The sequence below is a fragment of the Herpailurus yagouaroundi genome, unplaced genomic scaffold (genome assembly GCF_014898765.1).
Source record: "Herpailurus yagouaroundi ecotype Mexico unplaced genomic scaffold, PumYag 77, whole genome shotgun sequence".
Classification (NCBI taxonomy): Eukaryota; Metazoa; Chordata; class Mammalia; order Carnivora; family Felidae; genus Herpailurus; species Herpailurus yagouaroundi.
In genome coordinates this window covers 79,257,433-79,279,961 of record NW_024412388.1, presented here as the reverse complement: position 1 = coordinate 79,279,961, position 22,529 = coordinate 79,257,433, and the positions used below count along the sequence as shown (strand labels likewise).

The 22,529-nt window shown below is 36.0% G+C and overlaps 1 protein-coding gene across 7 annotated transcripts in view; it reads left to right on the top strand.

The window, feature by feature from the left end:
• The window catches only part of EVI5 (ecotropic viral integration site 5), a 248,898-nt gene that overhangs the window by 102,732 nt on the left and 123,637 nt on the right, over positions 1–22,529 (top strand). For 6 of the 7 annotated variants that reach the window (XM_040470985.1, XM_040470988.1, XM_040470986.1 and 3 more), the window contains one exon: positions 16,220–16,304. In XM_040470985.1, the coding sequence (XP_040326919.1) occupies positions 16,220–16,304 (85 nt within the window). The remainder of the gene's footprint in view (positions 1–16,219; positions 16,305–22,529) is intronic. The other variant, XM_040470984.1, reaches the window with a different exon arrangement.

Genomic DNA, 22,529 nt, shown 5'->3' with positions numbered 1-22,529 from the left:
AATGTAGTATTTTGTTTGGTGGTATTGGATAACATAAATCTAATGTTGGAATTTCGTACTTCTCCCCTTTCCCATTCCACATTGACTGGAATTAGGAACCTGGTAAGTTTATACATGTGAGTGTACTGTTACTTTGAAAACCACTTTTATGGTGTGATCCGCTTCACTGACACTCTTTTCCTCTCGACCCCATAGTGTCACTTAAGTTCAGGATTAGCCTAGCCAATAAGATAGGTATGAAGTATAGATTGAGAATTGAAGTTGTATTGTGTATTATTTTTGAATGAAACTTTTCTTGATACATATTTCATAGAAATTCAAGGTGTAAGCAGTCTTGGCTCACAAAGGTTAATTTTTGAAATATGGTAAAAGTACTAAGAATGACAACTCTTAATCCTCTAGCTTCTAGTATTTAAATAAATCTAAGCTGGAGACCATAATTACCATTCCTGACACTAGTTTCTATTGTACAGGATGCTTTAAAATGCTAGCAATACTCTATGCTAGCAATTCTCAATACCTTCCCTGCTGTAGCATGAAATTAGTTTCATGTGTATGATATAACTCCCATGGGTGTTTCTACCCCAGGAAGTATATTAGAATATGAGTGAGAATTATGTTATTAAAATTAGCTCTAACTCACAAAAATAAGCTACAATTTATGAACTTTCACTATTATTAATACATGACTTGTGAAATTTCTAAATCACATTACACCATCATCTTGAGACATTATTGATCAAAAAGCTATTCTGCTCTGTAATTGTAAAAAACCTTTAGGAGCCATGTTAACTTCTAGCTCTTGGTAAAACCATGTTTGTTTGTTTGTTTGTTTATTATAATTTACCTTTATTTATTTATTTAAGTTTATTTACTTATTTTGAGAGAGAGAGAGTCAATCGGTGCAGGGCCTGAGACAGGGCTGGAAATCATGAACTGTGAGATTATGATCTCAGGTGAAACAAAGAGTCAGACACTGAACTGACTGAGGCACCCAGGTGCCCTGGTAGAACCACATTTAAATCACACTAGCCAAAAAGAAAATTTACTTTACTTTAATTATATATTACAGGATAACTGATTCTTCTTGTAGATTTTATTTGTGACCAGTATAATCCCATTTCTGAAATTTTAGTTATTCTATTTACTTATTAATCTCAGACCCTCTACTTCATTCACTCCCTCATATGATGTCTCTGTTCCACTTTAAGATCTCTATTCTGATGTTTAATAGCCTTCCTCTGGTCTGAATAAGTATAGCTCCTCTGATGTTTTGTACATGTATTCATGTAGCCAAGTGTTGGAGAAAATTGCATAAACAGATTGCTGGCATTAAGTTCTATCTGCATTGCCACTCTAAGTATGTTTTTGTGTTATCCTTGATGAATTCTCCCGTTACCCTGGCAGTTATTTCAGATTTTACCATTTTCCCCAGATTCTTTCCCCATTTTGCCACATCTGCTCTTCAGATTATTTTGCTTGTTAATTCATCAGCCATCACTTTCAAACTCCCTGAAGTTTTTTTCTCCTGTAACTTGCAGCTTGCAGAGTTAGCCATGTTTCTTTTCTTCCTTTTTAGAATATAGTATTTCTTTTCCTTTACAGTGCTAATTCATGATGTCATTTCCATCTCTTCCAGGTCCTTGCTCCACTAGTTGTTTCTCATTTTATCTTCATCCCCTCTTTCTGTTTAATTCTTCAATGTACAAAGGTATTTTTGAGTTCTGACTTAAAAGCAACAAAATACTACCTACCTCAACATAGCATTTCACTCTCCTTTTATGAAGCTTAATTGTGAAGGAAAGAATAGTTTGCTCATTAGCTCTAGATCGTATTTCATTTGCCTTTTTTTTCAATTGGGATAATTTTCAAAAGTACAGAGACACTGGAATAATAAAGAAATAATAGTAAAGGAATTATCATCTAGCTTGAAGAGTTAATATTGACCTCTTAAAAAATTTTAATTCCAATATAGTTAACACATGATGTTACTTTAGTTTCAAGTGTACAATATAGTGATTGAACATTAATATTTTGTCATTTATTTCATCTACTTTCCTAGTAGATAAAATTCTATTTTATTTGTAAGTAAATAATAGAAATCATGACATTTCACTCCTTCAATATTCAATATATAAAGCAGGATGAAGGGCATAGTGTGATGGGGTGCTATTTTAGGTAGAACATGGATAGGATATATAGACTGATAAGGTACCATTTGAGCTGACACTTGAGAGAAGAGAGGGAACCATGAGATTGTATTCCACGCTGAGAGAACAGTAAATATAATGACTGAGGCCAGGATGTAATTGATATAATTAAGGAACAGCAAAAAGCCAGTGTAACTGTAGCATAGGCAAATAGGGGAGTGTGTTGGCTAATGAAGTCCAGAACATAGTAGGGAGCAAAGGGTACTTAAACCTGGGCTGTTGTAGGGATGGGATGTCCACTCTCACCACTGTTGTTTAACATAGTGTTGGAAGTTCTAGCATTAGCAATCAGACAACAAAATGAAATAAACGGCATCAAAATTGGCAAAGAAGAAGTCAAACTTTCACTTTTGGCAGACAACATGATACTCTACCTGGAAAACCCGAACGACTCCACCAAAAGAACTAATATGTGAATTCAGCAAAGTCGCAGGGTACAAAATCAATGTAGAGAAATCGGTTGCATTTTTATACACCAATAATGAAGCAACACAGAGAGAAATAAAGAAACTGATCCCATTTACAGTTGCACCAAGAACCATAAAATACCTGGGAATAAACCTAACCAAAGATATAAAAGATCTGTATGCTGAAAACTATAGAAAATTTATGAAGGAAATTGAAGAAGACACAAAGAAATGGAAAAATATTCCATGCTCATGGATTGGAAGAATAAATATTGTTGAAGTGTCAATACTACCCAAAGGAATCTATACATTCAGGGCAGTCCCAATCAAAATTGCACCAGCATTCTTCTCAAAGCTAGAACAAACAATCGTAAAGTTTGTATGGAACCACAAAAGACCCCGAATAGCCAAAGTAATATTGAAGAACCAGAGCGGGAGGCATCACAATCCCAGTCTTTAGCCTCTACTACAAAGCTATAATCATCAAGACAGTATGGTATTGGCACAAAAACAGACAACAGACCAATGGAATAGAATAGAGACCCCAGATTTGGACCCACAAATGTATGGCCAACTAATCTTTGACAAAGCAGGAAAGAATATCCAATGGAATAAAGACAGTCTCTTCAGCAAGTGGTGCTGGGAAAACTGGACAGCAACATGCAGAAGAATGAACCTGGACCACTTTCTTACACCATTCACAAAAATAAACTCAAAATGGATGAAAGATCTAATAATGTAAGACAGGAAGCCATCAAAATCCTCGAGGAGAAAGCAGGCAAAAACCTCTTTGATTTTGGCCGCAGCAACTTCTTACTCAACACGTCTCCGGAGGCAAGGGAAACAAAAGCAAAAATGAACTACTTGGACCTCATCAAGATAAAAAAACCTCTGCACTGCAAAAGAAACAATCAACAAAACTAAAAGGCAACCAACAGAATGGGAAAAGATATTTGTAAATGACATATCAGATAAAGGGTTAGTGTCCAAAATCTATAAAGAACTTACCAAGCTCAACACCCAGAAAACAAATAATCCAGTGAAGAAATGGGCAGAAGACATGAATAGACACTTTTCCAAAGAAGACATCCAGATGGCCCAAAGACATGTGAAAAGATGCTCAATGTCTTGCATCATCAGGAAGTACAACTCAAAGCCACACTGAGATACCACCTCACACTGATCAGAGTGGCTAAAATGAACAACTCAGGAAAGTACAGATGCTGGCGAGGATGTGGAGAAAGGGGAACCCTCTTGCACTGTTGGTGGGAATGCAAACTGGTGTAGCTGCTCTGGAAAACAGTATGGAGGTTCCTCAAAAAATTAAAAATAGAACTACCCTACCACCCAGCAATAGCACACTGGGAATTTACCCAAGGGATACAGGAGTGCTGATGCATAGGGACACATGTACCCCGTACCCCAATGTTTATAGCAGCACTTTCAACAATGGCCAAATTATGGAAAGAGCCTAAATGTCCATCAACTGAGGAATGCATTATGAAGATGTGGTTTATATATACTGTTAGAGAACAAGAAGCCGGAGGCACCATCTTTAAGGAAAGGGACGGAGCAGCAAGGAACTGAAAACAGTTTCGTTCCCAGGCAGGAAGCCGCTGGGACTGCACGTTCTTTCCAGAAGGACACCATATGGACACCAGGTCTGGGATAAGAATGTTTTGTTGGTACCAGATATACTCATGACCATGCAGTATGGAATACATTGTAAGTGCATGACCTGCCAAGATGCCAAATAGTATGTTGTATGTGCTTGCTGTTAACAATTTGCAAAAATAAAAGAGGCTTGATCCAGGGGACCGATGCTTCAGCTCCTGGAGAGTCTTAGCTCCCTGCTTTGTAATTCTCTCATCACCTCACCTTTAGGACCTCTCTACATATACAATGGAATACTACTTGGCAACGAGAAAGAATGAAATCATGCCATTTGCAGCAATGTGGATGGAATGGAGGGTATTATGCTAATTGAAATAAGTCAGTCCAGAGAAGGACAGATACCATGTTTTCACTCATATGTGGATCTTGAGAAACTTGACAAAAGACGATGGGGGAAGGGAAGGGGAAAAAATAGTTACAAACAGAGAGGGAGGGAGACAAACCACAAGAGACTCATATACAGAGAACAAACTGAGGGTTGATGAGGGGTGTGTGTGTGGGGGAATGGATGATGGGCATTGAGGAGGGCACTTGTTGGGATGAGCACTGGGTGTTGTATGCAAGCCATTTTTACAATAAATTAGAGTAAAAAAGTAAACCTGGGCTGTTGTATAAGGAACGGTATAAGGTAATTACTACCTACATGTGGCTATTTGAATTATAATAAGAATTTAATTCATCAATTAGATTAGCTACATTTCAAGTGCTCATTACTTACTTACATTTGGCTAGTTGTTACCATATTGGATGGCACGTATCTAGAACATTTGTTGTAAAGTTCTGTTGGACATGTTGGCCTCCTCAGAGACCAGACTTATGTTTTGAGGGGAAGCCATTAGAGGATAATTAGAAATTATTTTAAAATTTCACTCTTTCTGCTGTGTAAAGAGTAGGTAGGGGGTTCTCCAGGTGAAGAGAAGGAGGGCATTTTAGGTGGATAATATGTACAAAGGCTCAGAGGTTCCTTTAAGACAAAAAAGTTGGAAGCAATCATTCTTAGGCTTTGATTTTGGTTATTTTTTTGGCATACTTTTAAACTTTTTAAAAAGTTAAAATAATACATGTGTATGTAAGAAAATCCATACCTGTTTTTAGGGGGATCCATTTGAAAGTAAGTTGAGATACTGTGCTGTTTTTCTTAAATACGTGAATGAATGTGTACATCCTAAGAACAAGGATTTCTTTCTTTCTTTCTTTCTTTTTTTTTTAGCAGAACCTAATAATCAAAATCAAGAAATTATCATAGATACAGTACTATTACATAATTCCCCATGCATGTTCAAGTTTTATTACTTGCCTCAATAATATTCTTTATAACTATTTCCCCTTCCAAGCCCTCCCAACCCTCTCTCCTGTCCACTCCCTACCCCTTTCTTACCTCCCGGGTCCTGGATCCATTCTAAGTACTCCACAATCATGTATTGCATTAGTTGTTGTGTCACATCAGTCTCCTTTAATCTGAAACAGTCCCTCCACTCTTTGTATTTCTTGGCCTTGATATATTTGAAGAGCACAAGCTAGTTATTTTGTGGAAAATCCCACAGTTTGGAGTTTTCTGACATTTCCTCATGATTACATTCAGATTGTACATTTTTGGCAGGTATACCAATGATACGTCTTCTCAATTAACTGCGATGGACATATGATACTCGTTTGTCTCAAAATTGATGTTATCTCTAATCATTGGGTTAAGGTGATGTTTGCCAGATTTCACTACTATGAAGTTATTACTTTGCCTTTTATTACTAAGTATTTGCATCCAGATGCTTTGAGATTATATAACTTCCTGTTCTTTACCAAGCCTTCCCTTATGATTTTCTCACTCCCTCATTCCTGCTTTATTAATTGGCATTATACTGTAAGAAAGAGCTTCTTCTAATATATTAGTTCATTTATTTATATAAGTGAATTTGTAGGCTCTTTTTTTATTTGGTGAATTATAATACATCACTCTCAAATTGTCTCTGCTTTGTCCAGTGAAACATATTCCCATGATTCTTTGAGAATATCCTTATTTAAGATAGAAAAAACGCTCTAGACTCCTCTTGTGCCTTACCTGCTCCTGCACAGGAACAAGTAATTTCTCCCAAGAGCCCTGGTTACTTTTAGTAAGCTTTGAAATGTAACCTGAATGTAATGGCTAGACACTGAAGCAGTTTAGCTCTGGGAGTTGCATGATCCAAATCAACATTTTAAAAATGTCATCCTGGTAATAGTATACAGAAAAGATTGAATTATGAAACTGGCAGTAGAGAGAACAGTTACTAGGTTCCTGTAGTAGTTTAGGCAAGCTATTATGAAGGCCTAAAAATGCTGCCAGGAAAAGGGGAATAAAGTAGCTCTGTAGCTACTTTGAAGTATCTTTGTAGACATCTTATAAGCACAGCTTGACCAACTGATCAAGGTCAAAATCAACAGTGATATCCTGGTGATAGTTTATACCCTTGATACGATATGATGAAAATGGGACTGACTTCTGTGGTGTTCTTGCTCCAAACCCATAATCCCAATATAATTGTGAACAAAATTGAGACAAATCCCAATTAAGGAATATTCTACAAAATGCCCAACCAGTACTCCTCAAATTATCAAGGTCATCAAAAACATGGAAAATCAGAAAAATTGTCATAGCCAAGAGGAGCCAAAGAAGACACGATAACTAAATATACTGTGATACCCGAATGGGATCTTAGAATAGGAAAAGGACATTAGACAGACTTAGAAATCTGAATATGGTATTGACTTTAGTTAACAATGTATCAATATTAGTTCATTAATTGTTATAAATGTACTATATTAATATAAGATGTTAAACATAGGAGAAACTAGGGACAGGGTATATGGGAACTATATATTCTTCTCAGTTATGTTGTAAATCTAAAACTCTTCTCAAAAATAAAGTTTATTAAAAAACACTCTCCATGCAGATGAAGGTAGAACAATGTATTTTAGAGCATTGTTGAGGTTGAATTGAACATGCTTAGTGACTGTGTTGGGGTTAAATGATGACTTCTAATGTTTTGTTTTAGTAGCGTGAGTGAATAACGATAACATTTATCACTTGACATATAACAAAATACCCACTTAAAAATAGGCACTTGTGAAAACTGTGAACTTACTTCAACGGTGAAGCCATTGATCAAAGCTTTTTGCACCTCTTGAGTCTTTTTTATGAATTCTTTTGGATATCAAATTCTTTTAGATATACCAGAATAAGAGGCATGGTAGTGTAGCAGTCAAGAGTATGACCTTAGGCAAGTTTTCCAACTTGGACAAACAAACAACTGTGGACAGAGGATTGTGGGAAGGTGAAGTATAGAAAACACCAGGAATCTGTCTCCCATTTAGACAACAGTTGCAGTGGCAGAATCTGATATAACTGTTTTGGAACTCTAGGGTTTATTGAAGGTTTGTAACTTCTAGGGGAAGGGTTGGATGGTGAATTGTGCTCAGTTTGGTCACTTTCAACTTTTAGCACATTAACACCCTTGGTATCATCTTCCACCCTTCAGCCACATGGCATGCAGCTGTGTTTCTATTCCTGGAGCACCTGCATGCAACTTGGGGGAACCAGGGTGGACAAAAATGACCTTGTCTTCCAGATACTAGGGATCTGTGTGTTCTGATTGCTGGTTGCTGTTCTGTTTCTGATCACAGGTACAAGGAAGTGAGCAGTCATTGGTGTTATACCTCTCCCCATTGTTGTTACACTGCTTTCCATTGTTGCAAGTCTTCTCTTCCTCCAGCTGAAATTGCAGCCAAGAGATTTAAAGGGCTGTCATCCTTCTCTTCCCTTTTTTTTTTTTTCCTTTTTTTCCCCTTTTGGGAGCCAGACAGGAAAGACTAGGACACCGAAAAACAACTGCATATATGGGGGAAATTAGAAAGTGATTGTGTGTGCTCAGGCAAAGGCTCAGAAAGGTCCTAGGACACTTTACAGCTCAGGTTGATCATTAGCAAAAAGACAGCCTATAACAGTCAAAAGGACAAAACCAATAATGAAAAATAGCAGACTCTGGGAGAGGGAGAGAATGTGATTTCCAGAGTTACCACATTACTAGATTCTAGTAATTTCTAGTTTTTAACTAGAAAAACTAATATCTAGTTTTTAACAAAAATCACAAGGCATATGAAAAAAAGAGAAAGTATGGCCAAAGGTGGGGGAGGGGAGGAGAAGTTGACCCTTTAACAACACGGGTTTGAACTGTGCTCATTGACTTACATGCAGATTGTTTTTGATAAATGCAATACAGTACTGAATGTATTTTCTCTTATAGTTTTCTTAATAACATTTTCTTTTCTGCAGCTACCTTCATTGTAAGATTATTATATATATATATATATATATATATATACACACACACACACACACAAAATATATGTTCATTATGCTGTCAGGAAGGGTTCCAGTCAACACTAGTAAAGTTTTTGCAGAGTCAGAAGTTACACATAGATTTTTAACTGCACAAGGGTGACAGCACTTCTGATCCTCATGTTATTCAAGGGTCAGCTATAAATAGAAACTATATCTGAAAGACTTGATGGCAGATGTAGTAGACAGAGATTTTAAAAGATGCTTAAAAAACTGAAGTTAGATGTGGGGAAAACCAAGAAAAAGATGTGTGAACAAAATGGAAATGTCAATAAAGAGATAGAAGACCTAAAAAGAAACAAACAAACAAACAAAAAAAAACCCTCTAGATCTGAAAGGTCCAGGAACTAAAATGAAAAAGAGTGATTGAGAGGCAGATTTGAGCAGGCAGAAGCATAAGTGAACTTGAAGGTAGAATATTGAAAATTACTGTATCTGAGGAACAAAAAGATAAAAGATCAAAGAAAAGTGAACAGAGCATAGGAGGCCTGTGGGAAATCATGAAGGGTACCAACATACACATTGTGGGAGTCCCAGAAGAAGAGAGAGAAAAAGGGGCAGAGAGAATATTTGAAGATAGAATGGCTGGAAATTTCCCAGATTTTTTGAAAGACATGGGTATAAACATCTAAGAAGGTTCAAGAACTCCAAGTAAAGTGAAGTCAAAGAGACCCACACTGAGACACATCATAATCACATTTGCAAAAGGGAAAATTTTGAAAGCACAAGAGAAGCCAATCACCACATACAAGGGTTTGTCAATAAGACTGCAAGCAGAGGTCTCATCATAAACTTTTGAGGCCAAAAGATAATGGGCCAATGTAGTCAAAGTGCTAAAAGAAAAAAATAAAATAAATTGTCAACCAAGAATCCTATATCTGGCAAAACCATCCCTCAAAAGTGAAGAAAAATCAAGACGTTTTCAGACAAAGCCAGAGGGAGCTCATTACCAATTGACCTGCCTTGCAAGAAATGCTCATTCCTACAGTGTGAAAGTAAAGAACACTAGACAGTAAATCAAAGTTGTATCAAAAAATAAAGATCTCAGTTAATGTAAACACATGGGCAATTATAAAAGCTGTTATTGTAACAGTGGATTATTACTACTTGTTTTCTACATGATTTAAGAGGCTAATACTTTAAAAAAGAACAATTACTAGTCTAAAAGCTAGTATTACTGTAATTTTTGTTTGTAATTCCAAATCCTGTTTTCTATATAATTTAAGAGTAGATATTGTATACCTAAAACTAATATAATGCTGTATGTTAACTACACTGGAGTTAAAATTTAAAAAATTTTTAAAATATCTTAAAAAGTGATTATGACTAATACACACACACACGCACAAAGACTAAATCAGAAAGAAATGGAAAATCTGAGTAGATCTATAACTAGTAAGGTAATTGAATCAGTAATCAAAAGTCTCTGGACAAGAAAACCCTGTTGGCTTAACTGGTGAATTCTACTACACTTTTTTTTTTAAATGTTATTTTACTTTTGAGGGAGAGACAGAGCACAGTGGGGGAGGAGCAGAGAGAGAGGTAGACATGAATCCAAAGCAGGCTCCAGGCTATGAGCTGTCAGCACAGAGCCCAACATGGGGCTTGAACCCACGAACTGCAAGATCATGACCTGAGTTGAAATTGGACGCTTAACTGACTGAGCCACCCAGGCGCCCCTACTACACATTTAAAGAAGGACTAACATATTTTCAAACTTTTTCAAAAAATAGGAGGGAATACCTCCTAACTCATTTTATGAGGTCAGCATTACCTGATAACAAAACCAGATAAAGGTACTACATGAAAAGAAAACTATGGGTAATTATTCCTTGTAAACATTGGTGTAAAAGTCCTCAACAAAATACTGAATAAACCAAATTCAGCAACATACTAAAAGGACTATACACCACTGTCACATGGGTTTTATTCCTGGAATGCAAGGATAGTTCAACATACAAAAATTTATCAGTGTAGTTTTTGACAAAACTCAACATCCTACCATGATAGAAACACATAACAGAGTGGGAATACAAGGAAACTACCTCAACAAAATAAAAGCCATTCCCATATATGAAAAACCCACAGCAAACATCATACTCAGTGGTGAAAGACTAGAAGTTTTTCTTCTAGTATCAGGATCCTTGATACTGCAATTTCTGTTAAACATAGTTTTGGAAGTAGCAAAAGAAATAAAGGGGAAAAGAAATAGTCATCCAAATTGGAAAGGAAAAAGTAAAATTATCTGTTGACAGACAACATGATCTTATATATAGAAAAACTCTTCTACCAAAACAAAAAAACCCAGAGCTGATAAACACATGCAACTAACTAGCAGTAAACAAAATTAGTTGCATTTCTGTACATTAGCAATGAACAACTTAGAAGGAAATTAAGAAAATTATTCCATTTGCAATAGCATCAAAAATCATAAAATATTTCTTTCACCCTTTTTAAAGAAATTTATATTTTAGTTAACATTCAGTGCAATTATGGTTTCAGGAGTAGAATTCAGTAATTCATCACTTAGATACAACACCCAGAGCTGAACACAAGTGCCTTCCTTAGTACCCTTCACCCATCTAGCACATCTCCCATGCACCTCCCTCTGTCAACCCCGAGTTTGTTCTCTATCATTAAGAGTCTTTTGTGGTTTGTTTCCCTCTTTTCTTTTTTTCCCAAGACTAAAATATTTAAGAATTAACCAAGGAAGTGAAAGACGTGTGTAATGAAAACTAGCAGAATGTTTCTGAAAGAGAACATAAATAAATGGAAGCATATTCCATGTTCATTGATTAGAAGACTTAATATTGTTAACACATCAGTATTACCCAACGTGACCTACAGAGTCAGTGCAGTCCCTCTCAAAATCCCAATGATATTTTTGCAGAAATAGAAAACTCCATCCTAAAATTCATAAATAAACTGAAAGAACCCAAATAGCTAAAACCATCTTAAAAAGGACTACAAAGTGAGGGCTCATGCTTCCTGATTTCCAAGCTTACTACCAAGCTATCATAATCAAAACAGGGTACTGAAATAAAGACAGATGTATAGACCAAAGAGCTCCAAGAAATAGCCCCTCACATATATGATCAAATGATTTTTGACAAAGGTGCTAAAACCATTCCCTAGGGAAAGGACTGTCTCTTCAGCAAATGATACTGGGAAAACTGGATATCCACATGCAAAAAATAAAGTTGGACCCTTATTTAACAACATACACAAAATATGTCAAAATGGATTGTGGTGCCTGGGTTAAGTTCAGTTGGTTAAGCATCCGACTTTTGCTTGGGTTGTGATTTTGCAGTTTGTGAGTTTGAACCCTGTGTTGGGCTCTGTGCTTACAGCTCTGAGCCTAGAGCCTGCTTTGGATTCATGTCTCCCTCTCTCTTCCCCTACCCTGTTTGCGCTCTGTCTCTCCCTCTTTCTCAAAGATAAATATTTAAAAAAAATTTAAAAAGTCAAAATGGATCAAAGATTTAAATGTAAGAATTGAAACTATAAAACTCTTAGATGAAAACATTGGACAAAAGCTTAGAATTACATTTGACAATGACTTCTTGGATTTGACAGCAAAGTCTCGGGCAACAAAAGAAAAGATAAACAAATTGACCTTTGAGAAAATTAAAACATTTTGCACATCCCAAGACACTCTCACTAGACTAACAAGGCAACCCACAGAATGAGAGAAGATATTTGCAAATCATGTGTCTGATGAGGGACTAATATCGACAATGTATAGAGAACCCCTAAACCTCAGAAGCAAAAAACAACTGGATTCAAAATTGGCAAAAGTCTTGAGTAGGCATTTCTCCAAAGAAGAAATACAAATGATCAATAAGCACATAAAAAGTTTCTCAACACAGGTATAATATAGATGAAACTTGGGGACATTATGCTGGGTAAAATAAGCTAGTCACAATAGGACAAATACTGTGTGATTCCATTTATATGATATACTTACTATTTTCAAATTTATAGAGACAATGTAAAATGGTTTTGCCAGGACCTAGTGAGAGGGAGGAATGGGATTTTATTGTTTCAAGGGTATAGAGTTTCAGTTTCATAAGATGAAAAAAACTATGGACATGATGGTGGTGTTGGTTGCACATTATAAATATATTAAATATCACTGAACTGTATATTAAAAATGGTTAAGATGATAAATTTTGCTATGTGTATTTTATCACAGTAAAAAAAAAGTTATAAGTTAAATGAGACTTTATAGTAAATAATAGATTTTTTATCCTTTGAGGGAGAATTTGATTTTTGACAGTAGTTATATAAGTTTTTGGGGGCCTGGTCTTGTTAGTATTAGGAGTAGTTAAACTTGTTACGTTTTATTTTTTTATTAAAAAAATTTTTTTAAGTTTATTTGTTTATTTTGAGAGAGAGAATGTGAGGAGGGTAGAGGCCGAGAGAGAATTCTAAGCAGGCTCTGCAGTGTCCATGCAGAGCTTGATGTAGGGCTCAGACTCACAAACCGTGAGATCATGACCTGGGCTGAAAGTAAGAGTAGGATTCTCAACCACCTGAGCCACTCAGCACCTAGTGGTTAAATTTGTTATTAACATTTTTGGTCCACAGTAAGACCTAAGAGTAACTTGGAGTAATTTTTGTATGGCCTATACATCTTGTAAAGATAATTTTACACTTAGAGCAGAGCTGCAAAAATAGTACATTGCATTTGCTTGTTCTTTTTCTTTTTTTTTTTTAGTTAATAATTTTTAAATTTACATCCAAGTTAGTTAGCATATGGTGCAATATGATTTCAGGAGTAGATTCCTTAATGCTCCTTCCCCATTTAGCCCATTCGTCCTCCCACAACCCCTCCAGCAACCCTCTGTTTGCTATATTTAAGAGTCTCTTAAGTTTTGTCCCCCTCCCTGTTTTTATATGATTTTTGCTTCCCTTCCCATATGTTCATCTGTTTTGTATCGTAAAGTCCTCATAGGAGTGAAGTCATGATATTTGTCTTTCTCTAATTTCACTTAGCATAATACCCTCCAGTTCCATCCATGTAGTTGCAAATGGCAAGATTTCATTCTTTTTAACTGCCGAGTAATACTCCATTGTATACATATACCACAACTTCTTTATCCATTCATCCTTCGATGGACATTTGGGCTCTTTCCATACTTTGGCTATTGTTGATAGTGTTGCTGTAAACATTGGGGTGCATGTGTCCCTTTGAGACAGCACACCTGTATCCTGTGGATAAATACCTAGTGTACAATCGCTGTGTTGTAAGGTAGTTCTAGTTTTAGTTTTTTGAGGAACCTCCAGACTGTTTTCCAGAGTGGCCGCATCAGTTTGCATTCCCACCAGCAGTGCAAAAGAGATCCTCTTTATCCACATCCTCGCCAAGATCTGTTGTTGCCTCAGTTGTTAATGTTAGCCATTCTGACAGGTGTAAGGTGGTATCTCTTTGTGGTTTTGCTTTGTATATCCCGGATGATGAGTGAAGTTAAGCATTTTTTCATGTGTTGGTTGGCCATCTGGATGTCTTCTTTGTAGAAGTGTCTATTCATGTCTTCTGCCCATTTCACTGGATTGTTTTTTTGGTGTTGAGTTTAATAAGTTATTTATAGATTTTAGATACTAACCCTTTATCTGATATGTCGTTTGCAGATATCTTCTCCCATTCTGTCAGTTGCCTTTTAGTTCTGCTGGTAGTTTCCTTCGCTGTGCAGAAGCTTTTTATTTTGATGAGGTCCAAGTAGTTAATTTTTGCTTTTGTTTCCCTTGCCTCTGGAGATGTGTTGAGTAAGAAGTTGCTGTTGCTGTGGTCAAAGAGGTTTTTGCCTGCTTTCTCCTCAAGCATTTTGATGGCTTCCTGTCTTACATTATTAGGTCTTTCATCCATTTTGAGTTTATTTTTGTGTATGGTGTAAGAAAGTGGTCCAGGTTCATTTTTCTGCATGTTGCTGTCCAGTTTTCCCATCACCACTTGCTGAAGAGACTGTCTTTATTCCATTGGATATTCTTTCCTGCTTTGTGAAAGATTAGTTGGCCATATGTTTGTGGGTCCATTTGTGGGTTCTCTGTTCTGTTCCATTGATCTGAGTGTCTGTTCTTGTGCCAGTACCATACTGTCTTGATGATTACAGCTTTGTAATACAGCTTGAAGTCTGGGATTGTGATGCCTCCAGCTTTGGTTTTCTTTTTTCTGATTGTGTTGGCTATTCGGGGTCTTTTGTGGTTCTATAAAAATTTTAGGATTGTTTGTTCTAGTGTTTGTTTTGTCTTACTCTCCTACAATTAGTGATACTTCTTCAGTCTTTATCTTTTGTGACTTTGATACTTAAAAAAAAATTTTTTTTTAATGTTTATTTTTGAGAGAGAGAGAGAGTGCAAATGGGAGAGGGCAGACAGAGAGGGAGATACAGAATCTGAAGCAGGCTCCAAGCTCTGAGGTGTTAGCACAGAACCCATTGTGGGATCGACCTCATGGACCATGAGATCATGACCTGGGCCGAAGTTGGATACTTAACCAACCCAGCCACCTAGGTGCCCCTTAATGTTTTGTTTTTGAGAGAGAAACAGCACAAGCAGGGGAGGGGCAGAGAGAGAGGGACACAGAATCCGAAGCAAGTTCCAGGCTCTGAGCTATCAGCACAGAGTCTGACATGGGGCTTGAACTCACGAACTGTGAGATCATGACCTGAGCTTATTTTGGACACTTAACTGGCTGATCCACCCAGGTGCCCCTCATGACCTTGATACTTCGGAAGTGAGGTGTTCAGTGGTTTGTTGGTTTTAGTTTGTTTGATGATTTCTCTTGATTAGATTGAGGATATGCATTCTTTGGAAGGATATCATAGAGGTGAGGTACTGTTCTTGATACATCTTAACGGGGTGCAAGATGTCAGTATGTATCATTGGTGGTGTTAACGTTAATCAGTTGGTTTAGGTGCTGTCTACTAGGATACTATACTACAAATTTACTGTTTTTCCCCTTGTCATTTCTAAATATTCTGAGAGAGATACTTTGAGTCTATGCTTAAACTTTTACCCACTAATTTTGGTGTCCATTGATTTTTCTTGCCTGTGAGGGTTGCTGTGAAATTCTAGTGGTGACTTTTATATTCACCTCATTCTTTATATGTTTACGAATCCTTTTGTTAAGAAGAGTTGTTTGTTTTCCCCATTATAAGTTTTTTACAGTCACTTTTTGTACTTGTTTTGGTTAAATTCCAATTGAACTCTACCAGTATATTTTAATTTGAGGAAGACTGACAGTTCTTTTAATAAGTTTAGGACTGTTCAGTTTAGAATATAATCTGTAAACTCACTTCTTTGGTGCATTGTATATATCACTTTCTAAAGTTCATTTTTGTGTGGGTCTCATTTTTTGTTATTTGTAAAGTAACTTTTTTTGGTAGGAATCCATGTAACTATTCAGATGATTTTTCTAAAATGAAGTATCTCAAGCTACAAGTTGGGGGAACCTAGTGAATTATATTTTGTGTTAATATGTGGTTTAAAACTTTTTAATTTAGTAACTATATGGGAGTGAAAACATACCTTTATTTGTTTTTTTTCCTTCATAGGCTTGAAAAGGAATATACTACAATAAAAACTAAAGAAATGGAAGAGCAAGTTGAAATTAAAGTAAGCATCTCAGGACTTTTAAAAGTACGAAACATAAATTTATTGAAGTCAGTGTTTTATATATATATATCTATGTATATATATATCTATATATATCTATATATTGGTTATGTTGATATATTTGATATATTTATTTTCTGGAGCAAATTTAGCAATAGTGTTTATATTGACTTACTGGTAAATTGATTTACCATCCCACTAGATTATAGTTAAAAATGAACCTTTCAAAAACCAGAATAATGTAACAAGGGGTTTTCATTCTAGTGTGAGAGCAGCTTTATTTCCAGATTTGTTGATGGGCCACCAGGAGAAAATACTTCTGTGGGGAAGATAATTATCACTCCATTTAAGCATATTTTAAAAAATTGCAGAGAAGTTATTCCATAACATGCATAGATTAACAGTAGTGTAGTCTAAGGTAGATCAAACTCGTTGCACCAGAACTAATTATGGCTGCCTTAGAGCTGCGGGAAATTTGGGCTAATTGAATTTTCTCATCTGTAAGCCAAGGTTATACTTTTGAACTTTCCACAGAAATAGGTAGATTGCCAACTTAAGGGATATATAATCCTATATATACCTTAAAATTCTTATTTGTCCCCCCTTTAGGCTAGAAATTCTTAAGCTGAGGATCTTTGGCGTTGTTTGAGCTGGGAGTTAAGGATAGTTGTATTGGCTTTATGCTGATATTTTAGGATGGGGATAATGAGTAAGAAGCATGAGTTAATGAAGGAACTCAGTGACTCACTGATCCAATTTCTTATGTGTCTATATTCTCCCCCTTAACACACACACACGTACATGCAAATAAAATAAGTTTTGTGAGTGTCCCCACCTTTTTTTTTTTTAACTCTTTTAATGTGTCTGAGTTTTGATTTAGACCTGGCAAGGCATTAGATGATTAATCACCTTACTTATACTTAATTAGCCATGTCTTAATTCACCTTTGCTGTAAAATACCACTTCATTACTCACATTCCACAGGCCCTTTTTACAATTAAGGGAATGAGTTCTATTAAATTGGCATTCTTTCTTGGCCATGGTCCTCCTCAAAAGCCTCTTTGGAGACAACCACTCCTATTTTTCTTTGTGACCTCTTTCTCATCTGTCTCCCTTTTCTAGGTGTTTTATTTTCATTTCTATCAGTATTCCCTGTCAATTGGAAATAGATACTTCTACATTTTTGAGAGAGAGAAGGAAAAGACCTGTGTGGATGTTTTTCCCTCCTTTTAAAAAATTCTGTCACCCAACTGCTGCTCTACCATTTGCTTTTCTTTTAGGTACCATGAGTAAGAGTAATATTAAATCATACCCTCCACTTCAACCTACTGAAAGTGGAAAAGTACGTCATCCTGATGAGTGGGGAGAGAGTATGGGTTATCGCACACCACGAATATTCGGAACTGCAAATCAAGAATCTGAGGATGGGAAGCCATCCTGTTCATTTCACCATGCTATGTGATTGCAAAAAAAAAAAATCACAGATCTATGAACCATCTTTGCTCTTTTTTTTTATAAATTTTTTTTTAATGTTTATTTATTTTTGAGACAGAGAGAGACAGAGCATGAATGGGGGAGGGGCAGAGAGAGAGGGAGACACAGAATCGGAAGCAGGCTCCAGGCTCTGAGCCATCAGCCCAGAGCCTAACGCGGGGCTCGAACTCACGAACCGTGAGATGGTGACCTGAGCTGAAGTCGGACGCTCAACCGACTGAGCCACCCAGGCGCCCCTGAACCATCTTTGCTCTTAAAGAAATTTCTTCTAAACTTAAATGGCATGAATAGTAGTAATACCAAGGCCTTTTCAGAAAGATCTTTAGCACAGTTTATCTTGTATTTGAATTTTTTTTCAAACTTGAGTTTTCGGGGAAGTTTTATAGTTCATATACCTCACAGAATACTTTTGAATGCCAGCTCCATGTGTCTTAGGGAAAAACAGATGGCATAAGTATTTATAGAGAAGAATCTCGGTGGGGGAAAATGAAAGTTCAAAAAGTTAGTCAACAAATTGGATAAATAAAGTCTGTTGATGTCAGGTAGTTTGTTCTTTTATAAAATTTTGTTTCCATGTTGTTTTTTTTCTTACTCTTGTACCATTCTCATCGCTTTCTTCACTCCTGCCCCCCAAAGGACAAAGCCACAATAATTTTTGTACTCTACTTTTTGTTTTACTTTATATAAGCTTGAGTCTCTGATGTTTTACTTGAACCTGGCAACTCATCTCAGTCATAATCAGATGACCATCTCATTTACAGTTAGTTATCCATGTATTATTTGAGCCTTTCTCTCCAAAGGGATGTGCCACTTACTTAATCATTCCCTTTTCCCTTCCCCCCAAGGTCCCTTGTGCAAATAAATGAGTTCTCTTAAACTAGTGCTTTCTTGCCTTGGTCCTCCTCAAAAGCCTTCGGAGAGAATCTTACACTGTTTTTTACACAAGCAAATAGTATATGATCATCAAATTATTTGATGTTTTGATACGGAAGTAAAAAAATCAGCCATTGATGTGTTAAGGTTTCCTTTTTTTTTTTTTTTTTAAATTCTAAGACCTTGGGGTTGTTAACTTTTTATTATTAGAGTTGTATCTGGAAGCTCTCTGATGAAAATGTAACTTTTAAGTATTTTCTACCCCCTCTCGAAGTATTATAGAAAGATTTTGTTAATAATGGTTTCATATGGAGAATCTTACATTTTATTGTGTGAAATTTTTTGTTAATAGAAACAGCTTTATCAGTATCTTCTTCCAATCTATTGATGTTCCACCTGAGGGGGAGGAGGTAAGAAATATTAAAATTCTAGCTTATATTAGGGTACCTCACAAATCTTTAAAAAAGAAAAACCTTTATTCCCTCACTCTATTTAAGACTGACATATGAATTAATAATCTAATATTCATATTTAAATTTTGTGCTTTAGGAACATAGAGTTTTAAGCCCTACAAATAGGAGGAGTTAGAGATTCTGACTGGTTTTTAGCCAGAAGTTAAATTATGAAGTATTCTAGATATGCTGGAAAACAGAGAATAATGTAAAAACACTGTGTATTCACTGCTTGGCATAAAAAAATAAATGTTATCTGAATTACCCAGGAATTATATTTAACAGTCAGTGTGAAGTGTTATAGTAATGACACATTTATTTAACACTTAATATGTAAAAGGTCCTTTACAGGCATCATCTACTTTTACTCTTCTGATAACCTCATGAGAGGGTTCTTAACTCATCTTTTTGAGCTTCAGTAAGCTCAAAAATATGGTAGTGGTCACATTGCTAGGAAATGGTGAAAGTCAAGGATTTAAATTCTGATTTATGTTTTACTAAGACCCATATATATTCCTCAGTGTATGCACTGTGCTGCTTTCCAAAAGAGACTTAATGCATTGTGATATGAGAAGGATTTGAATGCCCAGTTTTCTGTAGCATCACAAACTTTTCATTAAAAAACTAATGGCTATGTAATAATATCCAAAGGGATTTATTCAAGAAGTCATCCATTTAAAAGATACTTGCAGGTCCTACTACATGTCCAAGCAGTGTTCCAGGCACTAGATATGTGTTTCTGATATATACCAATTTATGTGCTCATGGAGCTTGCATTCTAGTATGGAAGTCAGACAATAAACAAAAAAGTAAAATATGTAATATTTTAGATGTTAAGTGTTAAATGGAGGAAAAAAAAACCCCTCAGGTAAGGGAGAATAAAATGGTAGTTTTTGGATTAAAAATTTAGAGAAGTTGACCAAATTATTTTTGAATAAAGATCTGAAGGAAGTGAGAGAGCTAGATATATAGGTATCTTGAAGGAGAGCAGAATCTGGTCAGGACTGTACCCCATGAGGAATAATAAGGAGACCATGGTGGATGGGACAATATGCATGATGAGGAAAGTGACAGGAGGTAAGACGTTGTGCAATGCAGATAGTGTAGGTTGTTGAACATGTGAATACTTTGGCTTTTAATTTGGAGAACCATTTGGGGTATTAGTGGAGGAAGAGAAGATCTGACTGAAGTTTTCATTGGATCCCTCTGGCTGCTGTGTTGGGAGTAGATTGCAGGGGACAGGAAAACTAAGTAGAGGCTGATGAAGTACTGCAGGGAAGAGATGATGGTGGCTTGTACTGACTTGGTAAGAAGTGATTGTTTTCTGAATAGATTTTAAAGATAAAGCTGACAAGTTGATTGTGGAGGTGTGAGAGGGTTAGGAAGTGAGCATTTTGGCTTTAGTATGTAGAAAAATGGAGTTTCCACTACTTGAGATGGAGAAATCTACAGGAGGATCTGGTTTGGGGACGAATATCAGGAGCCCAATTTGAGATATTTTAAGTATCAGAAGCCTACGAGATATTCAAGTAGAGCCTTGAATATTCAGAGTTGAATTTAAGAGAGGACAGACTTAAAATATGAATTTTGCAGTTATTGACAGAATGATGACAGTAAAAGCCATGAGAGTGGATGAGATTACCTGGGGGATGAGTGTAAATGAAATAGAGAAGAGAGTTCAAGAGCTGAGCCTGAGAGTAAGCCAACATTTAAGTTGAAAGATAAGAGCAAAGCTGGAGAAAACTAGGGAGGTATAGTATCCTAAAAGCGAAGAGAAAAGAGTGTTTCAAAAAGAATGATTTTACTGTGTCAATGCTAAGGAGTATTCTTGTGAGCTGGAAATGGAGAAACAAATGAATTTATCAACATGGAGATAAACTGGAAAAGAGCAGAGAAGTGGTGAGAACTAAAATTTGAATGAAACAAGAAAAAATTGGAGATAGGGAGTATCGATACCTTTCAGAGATTTGCTATAAAGAAGAGAGAAATGGGACAGGAGCTTAGAGAGAGGGTCACGACATTGAGGAAATTTTGGTTTTTCTTTACTTTTTGTTAAGATGGGAGAAATAACCACATTTTTATGGTGATAACCGAGTAGGAAAAATTCATGACGGGCGAATTCAGGGGTAATTGCTGGAGTCATCAGGGTTTAGGATTTAGCTAATAGGTAGGAGATTTGGTCTACTAACATGGATAGTTAATCCACAATAATGAGAGAATCTAAAATATATGGGGAAAATGTAGGTAAGATGTAGGATGTGGTTGTGGGAGTTTGCAAAGTTCTGTTATTGCTTCGATTATTTTAGTGAAATTAGAAATAAGATTATCAACTGAGAGTGACAGTGGGGTGGAGGGTTGCTGGTTTGAAGAAAGAGGTGCCAAGTAGGAAACAGTGATCTGAGAGGGTGAGAGAAGGAACAGACTAAGGAAATAAATAAGAGTCCAACTGAATTTAGTGATGGTTAATTTAAATAAACATCATGGTTTTTATTTTTCTTCAGTCATATTTACCAGCATAGGTGCAGACACAGAGTTGTCAGTATGTTGACTCAGTAGTTGTTTTACCAGACAAATGTGCTAACTCCTAAGGGAGAGTGGGCAAAGGGGAGGATAAAGGCAAGGGATGATCTATGATGATTGGAAATTAAACTTTGTAAAGAGGGAAGAGAGCACATCAGAGTGGGGGACAGTGAAAAGTTGATAGGATCAGTGAATTGTCCAAGAGGAGGATTATTAAGTTTAGGTTATTTCATAAAATGAGTAAGCTGGCAAAAATAGAGTTGTTACAAAGTAAAATTCTCCCATTTTGGTATATTTTGTTTTTTGTTTTTTGTTTTTTTTTCATTTTTTGGTATTAAAAAGCGTGCATATAGTTTGAGTGTTTGCATATAAAGATTTCTGGCACCTTATGTTTTCTTAGCCAGTTGTAAAAAGTAGAATTATTGAATTGTAGGATATTAGTATTTTTAAGACTTTCGATATGCATTCAGTAAATCTCTTAAAGAGTTTTTCCGGGGTATCTTCTTTTTGGCAGCGAATTTCTATTCCACTAACACCTTGGTGACTACATTAGGTGTTTCATTCTGGCTCTCCATCTCATTTTCTCTTTTCTAACTTAGTAGGGCAAAAATGTCTCTCCTTCTCTTTTTTCTTAAGTGTATGCATCTATTAGTCTTGTTCTTTATGATTTTTACTTTAAAGTTTAGAAAACATTCTTAATTCACTCTGGGAAATATGATTAAAAAGATACTCAAAAATTAGAAATCAGTCAAGTGATAGATTTTAGTCTACTTTCCTATATATCAGCAATAAACATTTCAAAAATATCTGAGAAAAAGAAATTCCACTTAAAATAAGAATAAAAGCATATGTAAGAACCACCTAAATGAAAAATACATCATCACTGAAAAACTTTGCATTAAGGCATTTA